Source organism: Tetrao urogallus (genome assembly GCF_951394365.1).
Source record: "Tetrao urogallus genome assembly, chromosome: 5".
NCBI classification, from domain to species: domain Eukaryota; kingdom Metazoa; phylum Chordata; class Aves; order Galliformes; family Phasianidae; genus Tetrao; species Tetrao urogallus.
In genome coordinates, this window is record NC_136818.1 from 62,467,070 (window position 1) to 62,493,637 (window position 26,568).

At 41.8% G+C, this 26,568-nt stretch overlaps 1 protein-coding gene across 11 annotated transcripts in view; it reads left to right on the top strand.

The window, feature by feature from the left end:
* The window catches only part of DOCK1 (dedicator of cytokinesis 1), a gene marked incomplete at both ends in the record, with an annotated part of 271,662 nt that overhangs the window by 58,296 nt on the left and 186,798 nt on the right, over positions 1 to 26,568 (top strand). For 10 of the 11 annotated variants that reach the window (XM_079535574.1, XM_079535578.1, XM_079535579.1 and 7 more), the window contains 5 exons: positions 2,354 to 2,462; positions 14,144 to 14,214; positions 15,246 to 15,352; positions 23,078 to 23,205; positions 25,938 to 26,033. In XM_079535574.1, the coding sequence (XP_079391700.1) occupies positions 2,354 to 2,462; positions 14,144 to 14,214; positions 15,246 to 15,352; positions 23,078 to 23,205; positions 25,938 to 26,033 (511 nt within the window). Of the gene's footprint in view, positions 1 to 2,353; positions 2,463 to 14,118; positions 14,215 to 15,245; positions 15,353 to 23,077; positions 23,206 to 25,937; positions 26,034 to 26,568 lie in introns of all 11 variants that reach the window. The other variant, XM_079535575.1, reaches the window with a different exon arrangement.

A 26,568-nucleotide genomic window follows, 5' to 3' on the forward strand; every position in this document is an offset into this window, starting at 1 on the left:
AAACAAACTTGTTGCAAGGGATTTATGTAGAGCTGTGAAGTCACCGGCTCCATCAACCTGTCTGCGAATGACAGAAGTGCAATTGACTCATTTAGGATTCTTGCTGTGATATCCATTAAAATACTGAATGTCATTTATACTGTTGCAGGACCTACAAATCATTTTAAAATGGGGGAAAAAAAATAAATCTTGCTGGAGATTGGATTTAGAGGCAGCATGACCCTTCAGTAGTGGCCGTTGGGTTTTCTCATGCTAAGTAGTAATTCAGAGTGCTTCAGCATTGCGGAGCTGTAATTCTCAGTGACTGGGGATTAATTGGAAAAGCTTCTGAATGCTGAATGACACCGCAGTTTGTTCTGCTGTAGGACTGAAATCCTGCCTGAGATGTGCAATTGAAATGATGATAATGTTGAAGTGTAGGATTTAATTGAGAAATTTCAGCAAGGAAGCAGGATCTTTTATTGGAAAAAGCGTATTTTTAACTTTTAGTAATATGATAGACAATATAAATAGCATTTGGGGAATGTAGTATCAGACAAGCTTCAGGGCTGAGTAATGTGTACAAGCTTGGTTCATCTAACTAAAGCATGGCAAGTCCTGGTGTGCTGTATATCAATGCTGTAAGGGCAAAAGATTGGGTAATCTTCAGAAAAATCATGATTTGAGTTACTCAATACTGATTCCAGTGGTAATATTCAGTGTAGAAAAGTCTTTAAACTTTGAAGGCAGTGGTGGAAGTGCTGCCGTGCTGTCATACTGTTCTTCTCATAGCTGCTGTGCTTCTGTGTGTTACCAGGTGTATTAAGGAGAGGTATGTTAAATAGCTGGCAATAGAAACATATTTGAGACTCTGACTTGTTTGTTTTTATTATGCTTTCCATTCTGAAATGCAAAGCTTTTTGTCTGAAGCGGTTTGATTTATTGGACTGTCAAGTTTGGTTACTCCTTATATTAGTATGTGCTACACCTCTCTAATGTGTTCAGGGGGACACTGGAATGCATAATTGAAACTGGGATTAACATGTAATTTGTCCTGCATAGCCCCCAGTTTTAACCTGAAAGGGGAATAAAAGCTTGCACAAGAAAATAGCACAACTTAATAATTTTTCTGTAGTATTTGTATTTCCTGTGCGTTTGTTACATAGCATTTAATAGTGCCTGTGGCTCCCAAAGGCTTATGAACACAGTATTAAAAATGATACGCATTAGTTTCAGGGCAAAGCAGCAAGAACACCTCAATTTCCATGTGTATTTTAAAAAGATATGCCACTCCTCCTTTTCTAATAGGAGAAGTTCATAATGAACTCTTAGTACAGCTTGCTTACCTTCAAGAGTGAAGAAATCATCTTCAGACTGAACAGAGAAAGTGCCTGGCTGTGGTGCTCCTTCTGAGCTGCACACCATGCCCAGGGCTCCTTTCTTGCTGGGTTTTACAGAATTAAACAAGGAAACAAAGGGAAGGGGAGGTGTTGGTGAATGCTGCTCTAGTGAGTCTTGGTGCAAAATGAGCTCAGGGACAGAGCTCGTGTGACTGCAGGCAGCTTCAGGAGCTGGCGGCTGATGGTATTGGAGGCAAGCAGAGGTGCATGGGCATACATGGAGTGAGCAGGGAGGGAACACTCCAAGGAGTTCCAAAAATACATGTTCCAATGCTGTACTGAACCAGAGTTCACCAGAGGATGAGGTTCTTCAGCTCAGTTCTGCAGAGGGGTTGCTGTGGGCTCTGATCAGCGCTGGAAATCCTGTCTGAAGGCACCTTGCAAACTTTTAGTCATTCCTCTGAGGCAGCCGTATTTACTGTGTGGGAAACAGGACTAGTTTTGTGTCAGCTATCCAGAAATCAGCAGCGAAATAGATTTTAAATTTAGTCCTCTCTTCTCATGGACAAGTGTTGAGGAAAGGAAGGGTTGATGCGTTTTCCGTTCCTTCATGGAGTTTAAGGTCGCTTACCTTGGGCCACTGGTAGATTTTAATGATTGCTGGCAAGTTTTTGGGATGCTTCCTGGCTTCCACATCACAGAGCTTCTTGGCATTGGTCCTCACAAGCATCTGCTAGTCCTGGTGTGGCAAGGGAGAGTGCAGCCCAACTGCTGCCTGTGCGTGTGGAATTGGGTTGCCATGCAGGGGTTCACAGTGATTTGGAGGCACAAATAATGTGCTGCTGCTGCTGGCCCAGTCTGGTTGCTGCTGCTTTAGCTTCCTGTGAAGGAAATCTCTTGTGCAGTGTAATGATGTGTAAACATTTGAGAATTCAAGTAAATGAAAATGAAGGGATGTGGGGACTTTTCAGTCCCTGGAACAGATTTCCACGCATTTCCATTTTTTGTTTATGACATACCCAATTGTTTTTCAGACTTTATGAGAACAAAGGAGAAGCAGACTTCAGGGAGTCTTTGCTGCAGCTCTTCAAGTCCATCAACGAGATGATGAGCAGCATCTCCGATCAGACCGTCATAGTGAAGGTATGTGGGATGCAGCTCTCCATGTTTTGTGTCCTCAGCTGTAATTAGGCAGTTTATAAAGTGTTTGTTGTAATTGTGCCCAAAAACGTTTTTACCTCTAACTTAATTAATGCTTAGTGTTTCTAACGAAGTGTTTGTGACTGCATGAAGAATGCGTTTCAGACAAGTTTTCTTATCTTGCTGCAAATACATCACTTTCAATTTGAATCAGTTAATAATGAATAACCTTATCTTTAAGGTGTTTTTAAGTCATTGTTGTTCAGATACTGATATTGTATCCTTATGCACTTATTTACACCCTAGGCTGTTCAGGAGCATATTGTCTGAAGCCCCAGTGCGTACTTCTGTGTGGCAAATCAGGAGTGAGTCAGACTGCAAACTCTGCCTCCAGTTCACCTTTTCCCTTTAATATGGTGCCTACTTCTGGTAGAGTTGGCTGGCTTCTGGAGTTGCGAATGTGGTCTCCAACCTTTAGTGGAAAGGCTATTAATATTGCAGAGCCATGAATAGGCAAATCCTCCAGCCCTGTAATTTAGAGCAGTCCGAGGTCAGTGTGTCAAAACTGGTCTCACATTCTTTCAGTGAATTTCTTTCACTTTGGATAAGTTTAGCAACTGTAGTAAACACGTTTGATGAGCTGCACCTTGATGTTCTCCTTGTGAGTCCTGACAGAAGGTATAAAAGGATGCACCTCTTGACCCACCTGTGCTGAATCGGTTAGAAGATGATCAGAAAGGAGCTAAGAACTGAGGTTGAATGTGGAAATAATGTGACTTTTCCTGCTCAGGTGTGTAGTTGCTGTATGTTTGAAGAATTTTATATAGCATCCAGGAGGCAAAGAAAACAGTGGCAAAGCACAGTGCCTGTGCAAGTGGAAGTTGCGAAGTGTGGAGTGGGAAAACACTTGGTTCAACACTTGGTCCTTAATAGCTGGTCTCAGGCTGATGATATTATGCAGAGCACTTGGCAAAAACAGACAGTGGGAATTAAGGCCTATGAGTTGGAATATTTTGGTTTGCAAGTGAGAACTCAGACTAACATTTGATAACAAAATAGGGATATGATGCTATTCGAGCTAGATGCCTTTCCATTCTCTTTTAGAGCATTTTACCTTGAATGGAAATTGCTAAGTTTGAGTCGCAAACTGCGTGTGCTACAGATGGGATGTTTGCAGGTTATGAGGATCGAATATAAGATTTATTTCCTGAGACTCATTTGTGAGGGCTGCTTCAGAATGCAAATGAACATGGACTTTTAAAATTATTCTTCTGACATTGTTATACATTGAAGAAAAGTATTAAATCCAAAGGTGCTCCCCAAATCAACTTCGTTGTGTTCACCTGGGGGGAAAGGATGGCAGATTTCCTAGCACAGGGGACAGAAACCACACTATATCAGTGTCTGTTGCAGTCTGTGCTCCACACCCAGGTTTCTGTAGGGTTGGGCAGAGTGTACCAACTCTGCAGCTGATGGTGTAAGCATGCAGGAGGATGAGGCAGCCTCAGATCAGTGCAAGGCTGATCGAGAAGAGTACTTGTGGGTGCCTTTCAGCAGCCTCCACAGCTTTTCACTTATTATTCGTTCATTGCTTTCATCTCCTTGGGACTCTAATTACCTAGCTCTTAGAATATGTAATTGTTAGTATTGACTTTTGCAGCTTTGCGAGATTGTTCTTATTATGTTTGAGTATCCACTGAAGCGCTGCAATTCTTTCAGCTGCTAGAACTTTGTGTTTCCATTACAAAGGATAGGTGTACAATGGGGTTGCTTTGTTGGGTGGTGTTTTTGAAAGGGAGTGAGTGTGGCTTCTGCAAAGCAAACTGCTGCAGGACAAACATGTTGGAGCTCTGGGAGGATGTCAGTAACCATGGAAAGCAGGCATGCTATTATAGGCTTCGTTCTGCATTGCTATCAGCAGCCTGGGCTGGAGAGCTAGGTACTGTGCCAGCAGTGAGGAACATCATGAGGACATCATGGAACTGAGAGGCACCAAGGTGAGCTTTAAGAGTAGACAGATGTACAGCATCTCAGAAGAGTGCATTAATGCTTGTGGGATGTTCTGCTTGGTGCTGACAGCTGCAGTGCAGGAGGGGCAGCTTGGTGTTGTAGCTGGCAGCTCGATGGGGCCATCAGTTTGGAATGTGGTGGCCAGAGGGTGTCAACCAGAAAGGCTGAGGGTGAGGTCTGCCTTCTGGCTGTCAGATAGCCCTGCTGGATGCACACACTGAGTGCTGGCTGCTGTTCTGGTCTGTAGCTCTGGGCCATGAGTGGCTGTGAAGGACAGGTGTGATGCAGCAGGATGCTGAAGCAGCCAAGAGGTGAGGTGGGATCTCCCATGGCTGCAGCTGGAATATGAGTGCTGTGCTGGCCAGACAGTGGGGTTGCAACTGGAATTCCATGTGCTGAAGTCACACAGAAAACTAATGTAGATAGCAGTGAGTTGTTGGCTGGGGATGTTCTTGATTTCAGATCAGCAGATCCAGCTTTATCGCTTTCAGGCTATTAGTTATATATTTTTTAACATTGTTTGACAAAGCTAGGTAAGTGTAGGTGAAATAAGTCTGTTTGGAGAGATAAGAAGTTGAAAAGACCTACACAGAAAATTAAGATGCTTCACATTACAAGAGGTAGGTACTTAATTCTCAGATTTGAATATTCCTGTTTTTCCTTTTAATGCTTCTTAATAGTTTATCGACATGGAGCAGAACTTCCACTGCAGTGTTTTTATGAAATGGTTACAACTTTTTCCCTTTGGGTTGGCTACACTGATTTTTTTTGTTGTTATTTTCTATTTCTTCCCAACGTATCTGTGAAGGGAGAAGCCTTCAGGCTGACATTGCGTGGGGAAGAATGAATGACCAGAGTCCTGTGTTCTTGGGAAGAATTACTCTTCATCTGTTCAAATATTTATGTCCTTGTGGAAGCTGATGAGCTGTTCCTGACTGTTGCTCAGCTCTTCAGTTACTTAATAATTTGCATTTAAACTGTCCCTCTTTTTTTGTTGATGCATGCAAGGCCTTGAGAAGTAAAAAGTTTAATGAAAAGAAAACTGCCTGAATTATACAAGGATTTAGGGTTGCTTTGCTGATCTGGCTGCAGGTTTAGGCTTTGAGGAGACAAAACCAAGAGGGTTTTTGTGGAGAGCTGCTTGCACAGGGCTGTTCTGAGAGCCAAATCTTGACTTGGAGGTAGGAGAAGTGTTTCTGTGCCCATCTGCCACTGCTTTTGGTGGTGCTGGCAGGGCAGGGGCCCTGCCGGGAGCTGGGTCCTACCCCTTTGTCATTGCTGTTAAAGAAGAGCTCCTTGCCTGATGCTTAGTGTTTGTGTTTGCAGTTGGTGGCTTAATATCTAGAGGAGAAAAAAAGCTTGTTTACAGCATGGAGATAAGTGGCCGTTTGTATAGCAAAATAATATTTTGGAAGCATTACAAACAATTTAAATTTGAGTTGCGTGTCTTCAGCTACGTTCTTTTTACTGATAGGAGCTAAAAGCTCGTACAGAGATTTTGTTGGCATCTTCAGCTCTTGGTGGACTCGCAGAATCACAGAACTGCAGAGGTTGGTAGGGACCTCAAGAAGCCATCAAGTCCAACCCCCTGCCAAAGCAGTTCTCTAGAGCAGGTCGCTCAGCTCAGTGTCCAGATGGGTCTTGAATATCTCCATAGAAGGAGACTCCACAGCCTGTCTGGGCTGTCTGTTCCAGTGCTCCATCACCCTTACCGTGAAGAAGTACTTCTGCATGTTAGCACAGAACTTCCTATGTTCAAGTTTTAGGCCGTTACTCCTCATCCTATTGCCACACAGCATCAAGGAGGAGAGCCTGGCCTCGTCCATTTGCCTCCCACCTCCCTTTAGATATCTATAAACATTTATCAGATCCCCAATCCTCAAATATGTTGCAACTGAAACACCAAGAGGAAAGAATGAATTAAAAGAAAATATTTTATCCTAGGCTATGAATGATCAATCCAAGCATGGTATGAATTTGTGTTTAACATGAATCTTAGTTACCTGAGCAGACTATTTCTTTTCTTTTGCATCAGTGCTGGCTGTAGCTGAGGCAATCATTCAGGGGCTACCTTTCCTTCTTGCTTTTTTAGGTGTGCAGTTGTCCAAACTGGAGAGGGAAAACACTGATCTGTGCTGACAGATGTTCCAGGTCATCATCTCACTGCGGTCTTTCTTGTAGCAGTGGGCTGCAGCAGTGCCTCTCTTTGGACATTGAGCTGTTTGCTCTTTCAAGTATCAGTTTGATTTGAGGAATTATTTGTTGAAGGTGTGCAGCACTGGATGCTTACGTGTACTTATAATGGCTACACGTGTAGAGAGCTTTCCTGATTTTTGTTCCTGTTTTCTGCTAATTAGTGCATGATAATTATTTCCTTAACCTTTTGCCGTTTAAGTGTGAGCTCAGCCGAAGCCTGACACGATGTTTTAAGTTCAGATGAATATGCAAATGTTTCCTAGTAATTTATTCTTGCATCTCTTTGAAACAAGAGCAGTGGAAATCAGCTGTATGGAATTTATGAGCACTGTCTGATTTAGGCAGTGTTTGGATGAGGGAGCTGAGCTGTTCTCAGCAGGGCTCTTGCACTTTGCTTGGATGTTTGCTGTTCTGTGTGGCTTTGTGCTGTGGTTCAGGACTGAAAACATAGGCAGGCAGGCGAGTTAGTTCTGTGCTTTAAATGATATTGATAAAGTAGGCGTGCATGTAAAAATTATCCCTAATGTGACCGCAGGGAACTGGAGCAGAAGATGATAGCGTTTCTCTAATGAGAATTCTCCTGTGTGTGTGGTTTCTGTAACTCCTGTCACTTGTAACAAATAGTTCATGTTTCTTGGTATCCACGGTTTATTTTTCCCTAATAATAAGTGCTTATTGCTAAAACCACAGAGAAGTATTTCAATGGAGAAATGCATTCCAGGCTGCTCAGGTTGTGCTCGTCATCAGGAGAAAACAAAACAGGCTGCGCTGGGCTGCAGGGCTTTTCCAACAGGTTCAATATTTTACGGCCACCATTTAAAATGAATTTAGTGCTCAAATGCATCCATGGATTAAGTTTTGTGTTTTCTTAGGGACGTGTATGGGGACATCTGTTGTTCCTTTGGTAACTGATGTGCTGATCTCGTCGTGATCGTGCTTTGTGCTTTATTTTACATTGAATGTTGTGCCAGAGGCGTGGGTTCACTTGTGACTTGGAACGAATGATTATTGCAGACTTGGGCAACCCAGAAGTAGATTTTAGGCATTCCTGGAAATCGTTTCATCCAGCTGCTGACCAGGCTTAATTTGGCTGGCTTTATGAGATTTGCAGCCAGGGATAATGCTTGTGTAGAAGGGATGTGCTTTCTGCTCAGTGACGGAATAGGTGAAAATTAACATTAAAGTCATGTACAGATTGCACAGATAAAAGAAATTTATGACTTCATCAAACAAAAGAGTTCATAAAGTTATACTGTATTTGGCAAAGAAATTTTATGCTTAATTTTGAGAATAGCTGCAGTGTTTGAAATGAATGACTTTACAAATGGCACTTCTAAATCAGGTATTTTTGCTTTTATGTAGTACAAAGAGATACAGCCAAGACAGAAACCTCTGCTATACTGCTCTGAATGCGTTTTGTTTAAAACTTTGCAAATATCATTTGTTCAATCTAATGGCACCCAAAACTTAGTGCTGCAGTTTCCTTACCTGCTACTCTAAAGAGGCTCTTGGTACAGTATTCTTAAATTTATTTTAAATGCAGTGTCAGTATAAGCCCCAGAGTGGAATGAAAGGTTGAATTTGCTTTGTTTTTATTTGTATATCACAGGCTGGTTTTGTTATTGCAGCAGTCATTTCTGTTTAGTCTTAATGACAGGATTGTTCAGCGTTGCCAACTTCAAAATAAAAGTAAGTTAATAAAACTTCCATCTGTTTTTATCTATTACCCAAAATGAAATCAAAAGCGACTTTCAGGTCCTTAGCAAAACGACCACTTCTCATATTAGTGTGCTGAGTGCTTATGCAGACTGTGTCGTGCCAAGAGGCAGAAGGATGCTGCGAGGCAAAGCAGTGCCATGCTTTTGGGTCCTATTAGTGTATTGGTGTTAATGCATCAGCTTGGAGATGAGGTGTCCAGGGTATCTTTCCAAATGGCATGCAGAATGGGCCGTAATTGCACTAGTCTTGTACTTTTTGAATGTGTATCTCAGTGCATGTACTTCCGTTGACATGCCCTTCACGGCTTGCTGCTGTGTTGGATTGGTGGTTTTTGAGACCATAATCTGTGTGGTTTATTAAACGTCGCCTTGGTTACTTTGGGCATAGAATGTGTACTCAGGACTCCTTCTTAATGCAGTCCTCCAACTTGTTTGGGGGACTTGGGATTTGGGAAACTCTTTTTATTGCTTTAAAAGAATAAGCAAAGCTTGGTGTTTCTTCTATGCAGTTCCTATAGAGAAGTTGCCAAGTGCTCTAATGGAGGTTGGTGATCTTTTCTCCCAGTATTCCAGAAAAAAAAAAATCCTTCTTTAAGGCTAAATCTTAAGTCGTGGAAACTCCTTGAACCTTTAGACCTAAGGAAAACGTTGATTGCTTGACAAGTCTAATTCCTTATGTTTTCTTGCCTTTGTTATTGAACCCATCAGACAAAAAGGGGCTGTGGCAGCGGGCACTGAATGGAGAGACATCCTCTGCTGTTCTGAGGGACTGGGACCACAATGAGAAAGTCTTTGCTGTGCACTTGGTCTTGTTCATTCTGGCCTTATAACTGTGTGCATGTTTCTTTTTTTCTTTTTCCTTTTCTTCCCCCAACTGATGTTTTGATAGAAACCATTGCTGAATTTTTCTTCACTGTGAAACAAAACCTGCATTGTTTAGAATCACAGAATGGCCAGGGTTGGAAGGGATCTCAAGGATCGTGAATCTCCAACCCCCTCACTACATGCAGGGCCACCAACCTCCACGTTTCATAGCAGCCCAGGCTGCCCAGGGCCCCATCCAACCTGGCCTTGAACACCTCCAGGGATGGACGGAGCATCACAGCCTCTCTGCAGCTGTTCCAGCACCTCACCGCTCTCATAGGAAAGAACTTTAGGTGCCAACTCTCAAGATGCTTAAAAAAATGCACTCAGCTGTAAAATGCATCCATGTGCTTAAGATAAGTCTTATTTTAGAGATTGCAAAGGATGACTGTTCTGCACAGAGAAGTGGTTGTGATGATTTAGGAAGCAAGCTGCAATTATTCTGTGAACTAATGAAAACCTAGGGGTTCTGTGCTTTGGACTTGGAGAGAACTGTGACCATCAGTTATTGCTCAGTTTTTTCTATTTAATGCAAAGCTTTGCCTTTTCTGCACCTTTTATTTTTCCTTTGTGAGCTGTTTTTTTGTTTGTTTTTCTTGGCTTAACTTTTAGTTTAGAAGGACACCCCTTGTAGTGCTGCGCTCTTTGACTCAGCACTTCCGCAGGTAGTACTGGCAGCTGGTTCATTTAATAAGTGTCAGTGAACTGATCTTTTCATATACATGCAGTACCTTTTGGTGCATGGTCATAAAGGGAAAATAAACACCTGTGTGAGTGCATAGCTGTGTGTATGGTTTGTGTAGTGGTAAAGAGAGAGAAGGCACGATACCAACACTTTGTTAGCTACCAGGCTGACCGGAGCTTGAAGTCGTGCTGATCCTTGACTCACACCAGAGTCACGTGGAGGGAATGAAATCCCAGTCATACCCCCACGATCAACATAAAGGTGAGCATACAGGGAGCTTGAGCACAGGAACAGGAACAAAACGCCTGTTGTTGTGATGATGCACTGCTCCTTCTGGTTATTCTTCCCCCTCACTAGTTCAGTGTCTTGTGGTACTTAAAATAAGTTGTTTTGTAACTTGATGGAGGTAGCAATGCTCTGTCACTGTTGGTTTTCAAAGGGGCTTTGGGCAGTAAAGTAATTCATGCAGCCCAGCTTGAAACTCTGTGATTATCAGTGATGTCCCTGAGACTGTTATTTCCGGGTTTGTGCGTTTATTTGAAGTGGTCATATTGCAATACTGCAAAAATCTTGTTTAGTTAATAAGGAAATGCTTAATTAGTATTTTTTTTTCCCTAACGCTTTGAATTTTGAATTGTCTCAGGCATCACTATCATCCTGTGAAAATAAGGTTTTGCTCTTGGTGGCCGTGTGCTCCTTGCAGAGATGAGAGGTTTGAGCCTTTGTCCACTGCTGACATCAATAGCAGAGAGTGATGTAATTTAATTTTATATGCTACAAAGAGGTACATCCAAGACAGAAACCTGTAGTATAGTATTCTGAATACATCTCAATGGGGGGAAAAATATCGATTGCTTTTTTTTTTTCTCTCCCTGATGTTACATTAAAAGATGGGGACATTAAATTTGCTGAATTTAACATTCCTCACTTGCCTTCTCTGGTACGTGGGGGCAGCCTGCACTGCAGTTGTGCTGCTGCTGATGAAGGATCTGCTTTCAGCTGCAGCTTCTGACAGTGAGAGCTGTGCTGAATGCTGCTCTCTTGCAAGGGCATCAACTGGGTTGTTTTAGAATACCTCTGGCTTATGAAGCTCTTCTTGTGGCTGCCAGCACCACCGTACTGCCTGTTATGTAACTGAGTCAGCTGAGATTACAAATTGGTAGATATTCTTTCACCGTTGTCTTAAAATGTGGAGATGCTCAACTTGAAACAGTTTGTCCACAAAGCAGAACGAAGGGGCTGATAATTGTTGTAACTGAAGGCTTTTAATTGATGTTCTAAACAGCTTTACCTAACGGTGCTTCGTTTAAGTCATTAAAGTGTTAATTTTAATGGTTGTGCCAGCGCAGTGTGCAATTTTAATTGAAGATATAAAATGAAAGCTCTTTTTTTTTTTTTTAGTGTGTTACTAAACATTTATTGCTACATGCATTTGAATGATAAGCAAATAAAAACAGAGCGATGGCTGCGCTTTATAACTGGTCATTAGAGCCCTCATCCATCAAAACACATAAGCCTGTACATAATGGGACTATTTGCATAATTACAGTTATGAGCTTGATTTCTGAGCGTGTAAGTAGTCCTTTAAGCATACGTGGAAGTGTTTGACAATCAAGCTCTGCAGTTTAAATGGGCTGCGAATTGGAACGGGGTACGTTTTGAAATGTGTGTCCAACCTATGGCACGTTTGTTCTTTGCTCATGTAAAACCGGTCAGCAAGCATTGAAGCATGTCCCTTGTTTGTCACCTGGGACAATGTGTGACAGACGTCATCCTCTCGTGAAGAAATTGTTCTCTAGATGCAGTCTGCTGGTGCCTTATGAATTCAAATCTTTTTTATCCTCAATCCACTTTTTCTGTGAACGCTCCTGCTGGTTAAAAACAAACCCACCCACTGCATTCCTTTGACAAGAAGTAAAAACAAGGTTGCATCAGCTCTTATTTAAGCACACGTTGATGGGCAGTGCTGGGTGGTGACCCGGTCCTGGTTGATGAACTGAATTTGAGGATGCAATTGAGCATGGGCCATAAAATCTTCAGTCTGTCATTTTTTTTTTTTTTGCCCTGTCAGCAGTACGTCTTGGACAACGAATGCTGAGTGGAAAGCAAATTTGTATGTTCACCTTTCAGAAGAAGCCATGAGCTGATCAGCAGATGATTGCAGAGTACGCTTAGGTTTACATAATGCAGTATTTTACCCAGAATTTTGTGTAGCTGCCACCACCAGGTGCTTTCCACCAGGATGTTTGCTATTGCCAGGGCCATGTTCTGGGCTCACCTGCAGCCATGTGGAACATGTGCCACGTTTTGGAAGAGCAAGGTCTAGAAATTCCTAAGGATCCTGGCAGTGCTTTGTTTCCAAAGGGAGAAGGTTGCCTGTCCGTGTGTTCCGGGTTCATTCTGGATGTGGGTATGGGCCTGCTTTACCCATCTAACTAAAATCATTTCAGTCTGCGTTGTTTTTATTGGGAAATATGTAAACGAACAACTGCTTCATACATTATTCAAGAGATGACATTTTGTATCAGTGATACCTCTTTCTAATCTTATCTAAAGATATGCAAATGGTTTAATTAAAATAATTATACTGTATAATATACCTGAACTTCACTCTTAAATAGTACCTATTAATCATTAATGGTACTTGTTCATATTTTCAGTTGGAAAGACGATTAAAATATTTGATTGATAGTGGGCTCTAAACAGTTTTTCCCCTTTTGCTGAACAGCTGGGACTGAGCTGGCCTTTGTGACTGTGATCAGTTGACCTGCTGCATGCAAGGACAGTATAATTTGGTTTAAAATGACTAATGTTACAGCAGAAAAGTGTAGTAGTTTGAAAATAAGCTTGGTGTGTATCTATGGGTCAGTATTCCTCAAGCTGTTTGCACGTGCTCTTCTTCCTACTATTAAGAACTGTTGATTAAACAGAAGAATTCTGTTTCTTGCATCTGTCTGACCTTGGAGTTACATACCATAATCGTGCCACATCCTTGAGGGTACAAAAGAGTTGCTAGAGAAATGCACAAAGGCTTCTCTTCCTAATGCAAAAGGATAGGGATTGCATGGGGCTGTCATGGATGGAACCTGCAAATGCTAAGCAGTAAGCACAGAAATGCCTGATGAGGAACTAATCATTCCCCCTTTTGTGGCCACAGCATATCTGCAATCACTCTTTGATGTTATCAATAAGATGCAGAGTAAAGTGAAGTCAGTCTGGCAGTTGTGGGCTGTATTGGAATTACTGTGTTTCTTTCTGGCCTGGCACTCGAGGAGGTGAGAGCTGGGGAGCCTTGGTTAGAATAGAGCATGTGGATAAGCTGTTAGGGCTAAAGCCAAAAATCAGGAAATGAAATGAAATAATTTGCAAGTGAAGCAAAAACTTTGTTAATTATTGTTTAGACGACACGAGTTTTGGCTCTGGTGTTACTGGAGGGCACTTTACTGCTGTCTAACCACGGCTGTGTTCTGCTGTGGTTGTGTTCCATTGGTGGGCTGTAATTTTTCCTGACTGGGTTTTGGCTCTCGATGGATTTAAGAGGATGTTTGCAATAGAAATAAGTTATTGACTACTGACTTTTTATTTTTTTAGAAAAAATCCTAAAGCAAAATGGGTTGGAATGACTGTGAATAGTGAAAATATTTACTATCTGTGTTGGTAGGACTTGTGTCTTATGAGAGATGGAGGGACTACTGCGAGATCAAGGGGGAATTAAAGACCTCCAGATTCATTAGTGATGACAAAGAAGGGAAGAATGGCAGTGACGTGGTTTTGTTTGATTTTTAAGTGCTGGAAGGGAAGTAAAACCCAAGCAAATACAGCATGGCTATTGAGAAGGATGTCCAGCTCCATAGAGGATGGGGAGATGCGATGAAGGGAATATAACACAAATGCTGAGTCCCAGCACGCTGAGGGGTTTCCTTATTGGGCTGTTAAGATCTCATCCATCTCCAGTTTTGATGTAAGCTCAGTCTTCCCATCTCTTCTCTTGCTCCTTCCCTCTTCTAGGCTTATTCAGTCCCAACATTCATTTTCCTAGAGTTTTAAGGTTGAGCGACTTATCTCTGGAAGAGCAGGCTGAGAGGCTCAGCTGAAGGCACAGGCTGTAGTTAAGCCAAAGCAATTACACACATATGATTCTCTTCTTGCTGTCTTCCCATCTGATTGAAGGAGGCATGAATTTCAGTCTTCCTTTTCTCTTCTTTTTCCAGGGAGCAGCTCTTAAATACTTGCCAGCTATCGTCAATGACGTGAAATTAGTATTTGATCCAAAAGAACTTAGGTAAGTAAATAATTGAGTGTATTGTGCACTTTGTTGGACTAGTTTGTATAATACTACATATTATATAATTATATATATTTATATTATATGTAAATTAATAAATAAATTAATGCATTAAGAACTACACTTTTATATATATGCTTATATATATAAGTATATATATTATATATATATAATATACTTATATATATACTTATAATATACTTATATATATATAAGTATATATATAAAAGTATATATGTAGTATATAAGTATATATATAAAAGTGTAGTTCTTAATGCATTAATTTATCAGTATATCTTCTGGCTTGAAGCATGGAGGCAATGAAATCTGATGGCCTGAGATGTTTTATCTCCTTTCTCCTACAAGCAGTTGCTGGGCTTTGCAGATTCCCCATTTGTTGTAATGTGTGGCACTGAGGTTTGACACGTCTTGAAAAATTTTGCAGTCCTGCTTCCTAAAGTCATATAATGAGACATCAAGAATTATCAGTCAATAACTGACAACAAAACACTCAAACTGTAAGCTTGATGCATCGCTGTTTGAATTACAAACTTGATGTAAATAATAACTCTGCTTTTGTTCACTGAGCCTTATTTATGGAGGGCCATTTCAGTAGCTTATAAATATGCTTTTCTATTTACAATTTAGGGCATTCCTGTAATAGAAAATTGTTTTGGAACAAAACGACAATAGGGAAACCAAATCTATGATGATTGAAGAGGCAATAGCACAGACAGCTGAAACTTGAAATACAGAACCTGAAACGAAACACGGGAAAACAGTATAAAACTGAGGTGAAAGGGAGAGGGCAAAGGGAAAAGATGAAAAAAGTAAACAGAGGAATATCAGAGAAATGTGAATCGTCTTTGAAATTTAAAACTTCATTGTTTGGGATTAAAGAAAAAAAAAGTTTGTCATGAGGTGTGCAGTTGTCTGTGTGGTTTTGTGCTCTCTAGTTGTCTTGTTTGCTTTGTTTTACATATTGTTGGGAGAGTTTGCTGTATTTTCCCTTGTCCCTTTCTACCCAGCAAACTGTTTACTGAATTCATCCTCAACGTTCCCGTCAGCCGGCTGACCATTCAGAAGCTCTACTGCTTGATCGAAATCGTTCACAGTGACCTCTTCACACAGCACGGTAAGCAGCAGCGCTGCCACTCTTGTCACGTCACTCATTGCCTCCAGACTTCTGCTGGTGGAAGTTCTGTCCCTGCTGCCAAATGCAGCGCAGGTTGCACCCAGTTAAGGTTGTTCTGTTAGCAGGATGAGAAGATTTGAGGTAGGTGAGGGAATGCTAATTGACACTTGCTGCAGGTTAGAGATCGTAAAGAAGTGAAAGCAAATACTTGTAATTTTTCATTTAAGAGGGCACAAAGCATCCAGTGTTACTGGCATCCAGTGTTACTGAAGTGTATTATAACTTTAACTGTGTTTATTTTATCAAATTCAGCTTTGTGCTCAGTGAAGTTTTATAGAAGCAATGGCTGTTCTCAATGTCCATCCTTTCTGAAGCATTTTTCTTCCCCTGCAAGCTCAACCTCAGCAGAAGTAAAGCAACACAAACCCTCAGTCCATGCTTTCTCTTCCTCTCCTTTTACACTGTGGAAGATAACTTCAACTGATGTCTTAGAGTTCTTCGTTTGCAGTGAAGCATTTTATTCTTTTCTAGATGAAGGTTAAACTACCCTAAACTAAGTGTTTTTGTACTGTCAGAAGGAGCTAATGAGGGAGCAAATAGACAATGGTTCAACCATAAAGGAAATGCGGAAGGACTCTTCTGTGGATCAGAATTGCTGGTGATGCAATTAAAAAAAATAAAAAATAAAAATATATGTATATTGGTGGGTTGGCTTTGTGCAGCCAGGTTGTATCCCCATAGGATCTAACCAAAGCTGTGTAACTCTTGCTGGATCTTATAGTTCTATCTTCTTACTATTAGTTTGTAAAAAAGGGCATGTATAAGTCAACCCAGTGTGTGCTTCCCTAGATTCACAAAGCATTCTGCTTTGGCCCCTGGTGCAATTCAGCAGCATTGCTAGGAGATAGGGTATTGCATGGATCTGCTGCTGACATCTGTGGAAATAAGTCCTAACTGTTGCCCTTTCTTTCTGCTCTAGTAGCAGTGGAGAATGATTCTCAAGGAACAAGCTTTGTTTTATTTTTACCTTCTGTTCAGACTGACTTTGCAGTAAGTTTATTCTCCAAATAGATTTGTAGTAAGTACATGTAAAATTATTGGGACAGCACAATACACGTGCATTTTTCCCTCATAATTTAAAGGATGTTTACTGAGAGTTAGCACTGTTGTAGATCCTAGAGCCTCCAGGCCTTTCAAGAAAGAGGTTTTCCATGAGGAACCACTCAGTACTTTCCCATTCTTGATCAAGTGGGATTTGTTACACATAAGTTGCAGGTATATTTTCTACAGCTATGTAGAAAATGCTGATGGCAGTATCACCACACCTGCACCAGCGGCTCCATATGCATTGCAGCTTGATCTTCGCTTCTTAGATCTTTTCCCCTCTTATTTGCCCCAACAAAAGAGTGACACAACTGTATCTGTTTTGAATTGCAAGGGGAATAAGGCAGAAAGCAGATGGAATTGCTGGCGTTGCGTGAAATGGTGCATCTCTCCAAGAGCATTTTAACGTTTGTTCTTCCTGATGCCTGCATCAAGGGTTACTATGAAATGTGCATCGTTTCTGTCATTCATTCTCAGCTTTTTGTAGTAGTTTTTCTTATTTGTAGCACTTTTTAGAACGTAAAATCTTCAAGGCCAAAGTCAGTGATGTGAGGTGTTACACCTGACCATTCTGGATAGGAGAAAATGGAGATAACATAGGTAAAAAGCAGTGATCAGAAGCGCTTCTGAGGGAAGCTGTAGTGTCATATTGTGTTTTTATTGTGTTACTCTGTGAAAATTAAATTCTTCTCAGAGGAAAGTCAATGAAGAAGGAGAATTTGTGTATGCTGGTTTGTTGTAGCTCTCAAACTCAGCCATCTGCAGGGAATGGTGTTGTCCAACATGAATAGCTGGTAGAGCTCCTAAGGAAGGTGGATGATTCCGCTGTTATAGCAGGGTATTTCATCTGAACCCAGTCTGGTCTTACTGATGGAACAGCACTTCTGAATGGCTTTTGGGTCTTACAGTGAGGCTCGTTCCTGGAGGCTTTCATGTCACCTGAGTTAAGAATGCCCTCAATCTGATGTACTGCAGCTGAAGTGTGATGGATATTCAAGGCACGTGTACCAGCAGTGCTGCCCAGACTGCTGTGTGCATCCCAGCATTGGGTGCTTGTTTCACCCTAGCTGCAGTTTTGAGATGAGGTGTGACATGAGGATGTGGGGCTGTTCCACTTCCACCATCTGGCAGTGTATGTCTGTGTGCTGCCCATCCTCCCGTGCGCTTCTGCATGGCCTCATGTAGTCTCCTGAATCAATAAACAAAGCATTATCTTAAATGCTCCTTGTGCCACAGGTAATTCTGTATAATGCTTACACCTGGAGAGTGGATTGTACACCAGAAACCTTTCGTAAACACTTGAAAATAAATTGAGTGAATAGCCACAGTGGTTAAATCCTAGACTCTCCTTGCTCTTTGGGTTTGAGTTCTTATTACTAAAAATGTAGTTCTGCTGCCTCTCCTGCTTCTCATTTATTCAAACATTTTAAACTAATAGCCAGTATTTTCATATAAGTACCAGTCTGATGCTGTACCACATCACAGAAATGAGTTTTTCTTGTCTAAAAGCAATAAGTGGTACAAGACTGTGGACCTGCAGGAAAGCTCGAAGACATCCTGAAAATCAAACAGCATTTCATCAGTGAATTTCTTTTTCTTTGAGAGAATGCCCTGATCTGTGCCCTGAGAGCCGAGGAAGATTTATTTGTCGTGTCTCAAGAAGAATTAAAATTGAAAATACAAGAATTTGTGAAGCTTGATGGATGCAGGGGTGAGGGGTGTGTGTGAAATGCTTTGTGAGGAGTTCTGCTGTAAAGGTGTGGAGTGCTGGTGGTGGACTTCCTGAAAGCTGAAGAGCTTGGGATCTTGGATGAGAATACAGCGTGGCATTGTGCTTTGTATGTCTTTTAAAATTCTATTGCAGATCCTATTGAAAGACTTGTTCAATTGCTTTCTGGTTACATTGTGTGTCATATATTTGTTCCATTCTGAAATTCAAGGTAATGCATCTCCTTTGCGAACCTTGTGTTTACTTTTGTTAAGACTTCAGCCTTGACAGGAATATCCTGTGCACTCTTGATATTTTGCTGCTGTTGTCCTAACAGTGGTTCATAATCGAGGCCTTTCACTCAGAGGAAAGAAGAGAAATCAGTATGTGACTATGCAGTCAAAGCACTGTTAAACAGAAAGCGTGTGTTTATTTGTAAGTAATTGAACTGAATAAGAGCCAGGTGCCTTCAAGGAGCATTTATTTATCCATTTGTGTGTGTATTTGATAAAGGAATAAGGGCCACATGGCAACAAGGAGTGTAATCTTTCCAAGCTTGTGCTTGCTTACGGAGGCTGACAGGTAGAAGCCAGTTCTCTGTACAGACTAAATCTATCAGACCTTCATGCTTCTCTTGTCTGTGCTCAAAAAGTGTTCAAATATCCCACAAAAGATAAGTTTCCTCAGAGCAGCATGTGAAACAGAACATTGTAAATGTCTCCTGTGTTACACAGAATCACACAGAATCACAGAATGGCCAGGGTTGGAAGGGATCTCAAGGATCATGAATCTCCAACCCCCTGCCACACGCAGGGCCACCAACCTCCACATTTCATAGCAGCCCAGGCTGCCCAGGGCCCCATCCAACCTGGCCTTGAACACCTCCAGGGATGGATGGGGCATCACAGCCTCTCTGGGCAGCTGTTCCAGCACCTCACCACTCTCATAGCAAAGAACTTAAACGTATGTTTAAAACTTATGTGTGAATGTATCAGCTGAATCACAGAAGTTTCCTAACAACTGAATGCAGGTTCTCTGTTCTAAACGTGCAACTAGTTAGTTTGCAGCTTAATGAAGTGTCTCATCCTTGGAAATGTCAAACTTCTGGTTTTGTGTAAATAATGGTTTATCTGATTTGTTCTGTCCTGTAGAGATGTTTGTATTCTCAATTGCTTTGTTTTACAAATGACTTGCAGCTAATTGCCAAGTGAGCTGTGTGGCTGCTGTATTAAATAGCCAGGAAATAGAGTGATTTCTCCATTAGGAAATTATTTGGCTGTTAAATATTAGTGGAGAGCATCTAGCATTTGTAAAAGTCCTTTAATTATGACTACACTTACAGTTTTCCACTCCGCGCTGTGTAGTGGAAGCACGGTTATTGAGCAGAGGGTTTTTTTTTGCCCACGAAAGCTAAATGAATCATAAAGCAAGTAAATACATTTATCAGCATCCCTCTAAATGAAATATTTTATATTGACAAAAATTTATCGTGTGTATTTAGCTTCAGCAGAGTTCCCACGTCAGTGTTTCGCTGGAGCTTTGCTTGGATGCTCCTAAGTTGATGATGCCTCCCGAGCATCCTTTTATAAAGATTAATATTTTATTCTCACTGCATGCTCCTGTGTCATTAATCACTGGGGGTTGGACTTGTGCAACAGAGAATGAACAGATGTCAAATTACTGTTGTCTGTAATCATTGTGTATCATACTTGTGAGCTATCTTCACAGCTGGCTTTTGAGCAGGAGACTGATGCCGTAGGCTCTGGATATCTCTGGCCTTGCCATTAATCAGTGCCAGGAGGTGTTTGTGACCGGCAGGGTGGGGAAGGTTAACTTCTCCTCTGCTCTGCTTGTAAATAATCACGAGGTAGTTGATCCACACGGTGTTTTTCAAAGTAGTTTATGGCAAAGGAGGTTCTTAAAGTCTTGTCTCAGTGCGGAGCGAATTAGCGAGTAGTGGGTTTGTGGAGATATTTCCCTGTATGTGCACACACAGAAGTAGAGTTGTGTGGTGGTGAGTTCCCTCTGGTGCTTTGGCTCAGAAGGAAGCTAAATCTGTGGTGTGATGGAGCAGTGGGGACAGTGGGATGGGGCTGTGTGATGGGAGGCAGTGAGGGTCCTCCCTTTGCTCACCAGTGTCTCAAAGTGGGCCTTGAACAGCCGTCAGAGAAGGGCAAGCCCGTGAAAATCATTCAGTACACGAAAAGGATTTGGTTTCGATCAGATGATGACTGTCATAAAGCACCCATCTGATTTTAGCCGTAGCCTTTGTCTTTCCAACTGGCAGTATTTATTCCTTTTGGCTTATTGCAAAGCCATCTCTACATTGCTATTTCTTCTTTGGCATAAAGCTTCCATTAGTAGCCAGAGGGCCAAGTAAACTTGAGGAAGCACCAAAGTCTTGGTGCTTTACACATCTCTTGGGTGTTTATTTTTCTTAATCTGAGAAGAATCTGACTTGTTTTATTAGCTGACCAAGTAGTCAGGACATCTTCACTGTGTTTTATCCTCCCGTGTTCTGCAGCAGCTACAGACAGAACAGCAGATGTTTAGCAGTCGGTGTGTAGGACAGCAGAGCCAGGAGGTGCTGCTTGAGGAGCCCTGTCAGATCTTCCAGGAGAAGCACAGGCTGCATGATTCCCAACAAAGTGCTCTGACGAATCAATCAGTTTTTCCTTTCTCAGAAATTCAGCCTGATCACCTGCTCTATTAATCAATGTGCATTCCAGGCAATCCATCCCAGAGGTGACGTAGCTACAATTTTTGCCTTCTGGATGCTTGTGGATATTAAGTTGATCTTTGACCATTCTCTATTTGTGGGGCTTTGCAGGAACACGAATGTCTTAATTATTGGCAGCAGTAAGTTATTGAATGTTCATTCACGCTGTAGGCTTTACAAAGCTCCATTAGCATGCCTTTGCTGAGACACTTAGCAACTGGGTGGCAGAACTTTGTCTTTCCCTTGTTTGGTGGAAGGAGTGTGCTACACCACTGTGTTCTTGGCTTTTTCTTAGAGTCATAGAATTAATCACAGAATGGCTTAGGTTGGAGGGGCTCTTAGAGATGTCCAGTTGCAACTCTCCTGCTATGGGCAGGATAAATCTGCCTTTGCTTCTTTCTGAGTCTGTCTGGTGATTTTGTAAGAGTGGCCCAGGGACTGAAACAAGGGAATGGCTTTGGGCTGGGAGGGAAGGGTCAAGGGCTGCAGCAACTTCCATCCAAGGCAGAAGTTTAAAGCAAATACAAAACAGGGATGATTCCAGCACGCTGATGGTGAGTCACCATCATCAGTCAGAAAAACTCTTTGCAATGCTGGACCTTCAGCATCCCTTTCAACTTGAGGGGATGCTGTTCTTCAGCTAAGGTTGCATAGCTGAAGTAAGTGACAGCTACCTGTTGCTCTAAATGCATGCATTACATTGTCTGCCTTATTAGGGTGGTTTAGAGACTTCATGTTTGGGTAAGCAGCTGTAGATCAGTAATTAACAAACATCCTGGTAAATAAGCTCATTCAGTGCCCTTTGCTGTGCTTTTGTGCCTTTAGCCACCAGAATAAGGTAGAATCTTAGGTTTATCTCAGTTCCCAGTGCTGTTTGGGTCAGTTCTGTTTAGCCACAGAGGTCACCACCTCCTTGCTTTTAATATCTGTACAGATTTATGAATAATATATCTATAAACGTAATGGAAGCTGATGATGATGATGGTATTTCTCCAAAATTAGATTTGTTCCTCTTGTAATCCAGTTTTCTTCTCCTTCATGGGTAAGTCATAATGGAAATGAATATGAGAGGATGTAATGCTGTGGCTAGATGGATTTCTCAATGTAAATACATTGCGTGTTTCTTGAGGGAAAAATTCAACCAACACACTGTGGTTTTACTCTTTTTTTGAGTTATGAAGCTGGTGGTTGAATGACTGAGAAGTAATTAGATGAAAAAATTCCACGCTGAAGAAACTGACTCTTGAAAGTGTTCTTCCTTAGAATGAGAGCCCACTTGTGCATCCCAAGTGAACACCTACGTGCAGCAGTCACTTGAGACTGAAGGATATTTCTCTTGGACTGCTGAAGCTGGGTGTGCTTGTACTCCATTCGTTCTCATTCCACAAGCACGAGCCTACAAGGCAGGATAAAGATGTTGCTGTTTGAGTTCCTCTCTAACATCTTGAGCTGAAGTGCTCTCTGTGCTGCACTGTGGCGCATTTCTCTTATTTTTTTTCTGCCACTGACGATTATTTTTCCCCATTGTGAAAAAGTTTGTGAGACCAGAATTCTGTCCTTTCTGTGGGGTAGCTCACTGCAGGTATCACTGTACCACTGCTTGTGGTAGTTGCTCCAGGAGTAACTGGTTCCCCTCCTTTGGGCATGGAAGTACTGGGCTGGGGGTGGAGGGAATTGAAACAGGGTTTTAACTTCATCCTCTCTCCTTTGAGCATGAACAATACATGCTTGATACAGCCATGCAGGAGGCTGATAGTGGGCTGTGCAGTCTCTCCTTAAGAGCATGCTTTAGCAAGCAAACTCAATGTCCCCGTGTTCTCCCTATGTGCACTAAGACACTTGGCAGGTTATACTTTCATCAGATGTATGAAGTGTTGTGTGGTGTTTTGTAAGTCTGGGTAGCTTGTTTTTAAGCATGGGTGGTTAATGGCCACGAGACTGCTCAAGCACTTTGCTCAGCTGGGGCAGAAAATGGGAAGGCAGCATTTTGTCTGAGCCTTCTTAGCTTAACTTTCATTTGCTTATATTATATATATTTTTTCCAGGTTTTTATGGTTTGGATTGAAATGCAGCTGAAATATCTTCTTCCTTTTTTTCTTTTTTGTCTTAAGCAATCATTGGAGCAGGTTGGCTGTATAGGTAATACTGTGCATTTATTTACTGCTGTGTATGTAATCTTATGTCTTGTGTGCAGACTGCAGGGAAATCTTGCTGCCAACAATGACAGATCAGCTCAAGTATCACTTGGAAAGACAAGAAGATTTGGAGGCTTGTTGCCAGTTGCTGAGTAACATCCTGGAAGTGCTTTACAAGAAAGATGTGGTTAGTATCTCATGTTTCTGTGAAGATTAGCATTTAAAAGAAATGAACCTTAGCAGAACTGATTCAGCAGGTAACTCCTGATGACTTAAATTCTTTTCTGTTTCCTTACCAATCTCTTTTAAGGCTTCTTTTTAGGTGTAGAATGACAAGGATGTTTTTCCTGACATCTTGTGATGTTTTGTATTGTTTCTGAGGCAAATCGAATCACCACTGCAGTCTAAGAACACTTCTACAGATGCTGGTTAGTGAGGAGGATACATGAGATTGAGAGATAAACCTCTTTCTTATGCAATTCTTAGCCTCTGCCTGGTGGGAAGTACTTGAAATTCCCATCCAGCCAAGCCTTTTGGGAAATACATGTTTGAATGATACTGGAGGTGGCCCTGAAGGTGCACATACATGAACATGTAGTTTTATGGATTTAGCAGACTTATTTAACTTAAAGTGCTGTTTAAACTTATGTAGTAGAATTCTACACTTTAGTAAGAAATAACCTGGCTTAGCACTCGATGATCCTTGTGCATCCCTTCCAGCTGAGGTATTTGGTTATTCTGTGGGAAGGTGACTGCTTCTGCATGAGTGCTACAGCTAATGTAGTGGTCTTACAGAAATGACAGCAGTCTTAAACTGAGATAGGGGAGGTTTAGGTTGGATGTTAGGAGGAAGTTTTTCAGCCAGAGGGTGGTGAGGCACTGGCACAGGTTGCCCAAGGAGGCTGTGGATGCCCCAATCCCTGCAGGCATTCAAGGCCAGGCTGGATGTGGTTCTGGGCAGCCTGGGCTGCTGGTTGGTGACTTGCACACAGCAGGGGGTTGGAACTGGATGAGCATTGAGCTCCTTTGCAACTCAGACCATTCTGTGATTCTATGAAATGTCAGGCAGCTGCACCTGCAAACCTGTGAGTGCTCTGGGCAGGCGTGCAGATGTGCAGCTTGCATAACTGTCTTTTTTTCTTCTGTCTTTTCCTGACTTTGCATGAATAAGCAAATGTCGCTGTCATAAAGACAGCTGATGCTGTCTTAAAGAAGCTGTGGCTGCTGAGGCTGCTGCCTGAATCTTCAGCCCTTGTGTAGAAGCATGAGCTCCTTCAGCTGGAAGGGACCTCTGGGGTCACCTGCTCACATAGTATCTAGCATCTTGTTTGACTGTTTTTGGGGAAGCAAAAAAAAACGAAACAAAAACTGATTTTATTTCTTTTTTGAAGTAGCGCTGTGTGAGTGCTTCAGAAAGTAGGTTATTTTCAAAAGGGGATTTGTTTTTGACAGCCTGGCTGCTTCCTGTCAGTCTGTGTTGACTGCGTTTCTTCCCATGGCAGCAGGCGACCTGCCGCCCTCCCATCTCTGGAGTTGAGCCCAAAGCTGCCCCACATGGCTGCTGATGGAGAAGGGAGCAGGGAAAGGAAGCAAATTGCAAGCAAGGAGGAACACAAAGTAAAAGGACAAATAGACAGGAGCAACACAAGTGCAAGGCATGTGGAGAGGAGGAGGACCTTTGAGATCAGGGAGGGCTGAAAGATGGAGCAAGGTGCTGAGATGCACGTGTCTCAGAAGATGATGGAGTGACGTCTGGAATAGGAATAGCACTGGAATGGGCTGCCCAGGGAGGTGGTTGAGTCACCATCCCTGGATGTGTTTGGATGTGGTGCTCAGGGCCGTGATTTAGCAGAGGGCTGTTAGTTAGGGTAGCATGGTTAGGTTGTGGTTGGACTCGATGATCTTTAAGGTCTGTTTCAACCTGAGAAGTTCTGTGATTCTGTGCTCTTTGTACCAGAACGATAAGCTCTATCCCAAAGACACATTTGTCAGCAGCGGGAAGAAAAATCACATTGGAGCAGTAGTTGTGTGTGTATGGAGGGATGATGGATCACTCTTTGGATATGCAAATGCATTCTTCATGTATGCAAGCCTGCCTTCGGCAATTAAGCATAGTCAAATGATGAGATGTAGGTTATATGAGTCCAAGGGCAAGAAAGAAAATGGATCATCAGAGTGTTTGTGCAGTAGTCAAGAAGCAACAGAAAGATGCAGCTTCATTTACGTAACTTTATGCTTCCAAGTGCTGGCTGTAGCTTTGCACCTTCCCATCTCACAGACCTCTTTGGAGGTCGTCCAGACTGATGAGAACTACCCCTGTTTATGAAGTTTAGACTGGGAGTGATGCTCATTGCTGTGGTTTTTTGTCATGTGTTTTTTGGCCTCAGTTCCCATAGGCAGTGTTCTGCATGAGGTTTCTGACCTTTTTCTTCTAGACTGGTTGTGCAAAATATTTTATTTTCAGTTCTTCCAAAAATAATGGCAGGTTACTTATAATGCAGAAATATTAATTTGATGTAATTGGCTGAAATTGAAATTCATTGCCTAAAGTTTCTTAGTTCTTTTTTTACTAAGATTTTGCATAATAGCTCCTTAGACATGATAATGTGCTTCTGAGGGAGGGGGGAAATGACTTAAGACAATAAAATCAGGTAACTAAATATCTTGGTCATTGCTTCCATGGACTTGCTTTCTATTTAGAGAACTGCAGCAGTGCTACTAATACATTAATTAATAAAATATTAATAAGACTTTGCATGGTCTTTAAAAAAATAAGAACAGCAGGGATTAATTTTCTGCTTTTGCTCAATAGAAGTAGGTACTGTTTTATCTGTCTTTCACAGCAGAAGTGGTTTTAACTCAAATGTTTGCTTTTCTGTTGGCGTACAGAGTTCAAACTAATTCATTCTTTTTCCTTAGGGGCCAACACAACGACATGTCCAGATAATCATGGAAAAGCTTCTGAGGACAGTAAATAGAACAGTCATTTCCATGGGACGGGATTCAGAGCTCATCGTAAGTGTCTCCTGATGTAAACTTAAATACCTTTGTCACATCTTTGTGAACCTGAATGTAATAGGATTTGAATCCCAAGTGATCCGAAGCAATCAAAACCTTCTGTCACTGTGTGTGTTCAGTAAGCAGTAGAGCATCAGCTTGTAGTTTGTGTGTAGCACAATGTATGCAAGGGGAGAGGAAGAGTTCTGGTCAGGCTGGGCTGGGTTTCCATCTGTCTGAGTTGCTGACCTCGTGTTCTGCATTCCAGCTGCTCGGATTCAGTGTGATGCATTGATTTGTTGCTGTCATTAAGCCTGCTTCAAGTCATGATCTGTTCCTTAAAAAAACAAAGTGCCTATCTGCTAGTCCTGTGGGCGTCCATTAACACTTTCTTCTGATCTCCCTTTTCTTTTCCTATTTTGTTTCTCTGTGTAATTGCACGCAGTGATGTTTCACTTTTTATGACTAAGTGCTTTTTCTGCTTTGCATCTTATTATCTACTGCTGTCTCATTTACTTGGTACACAGCAATGCTTCTATCTGAAAGCATACTG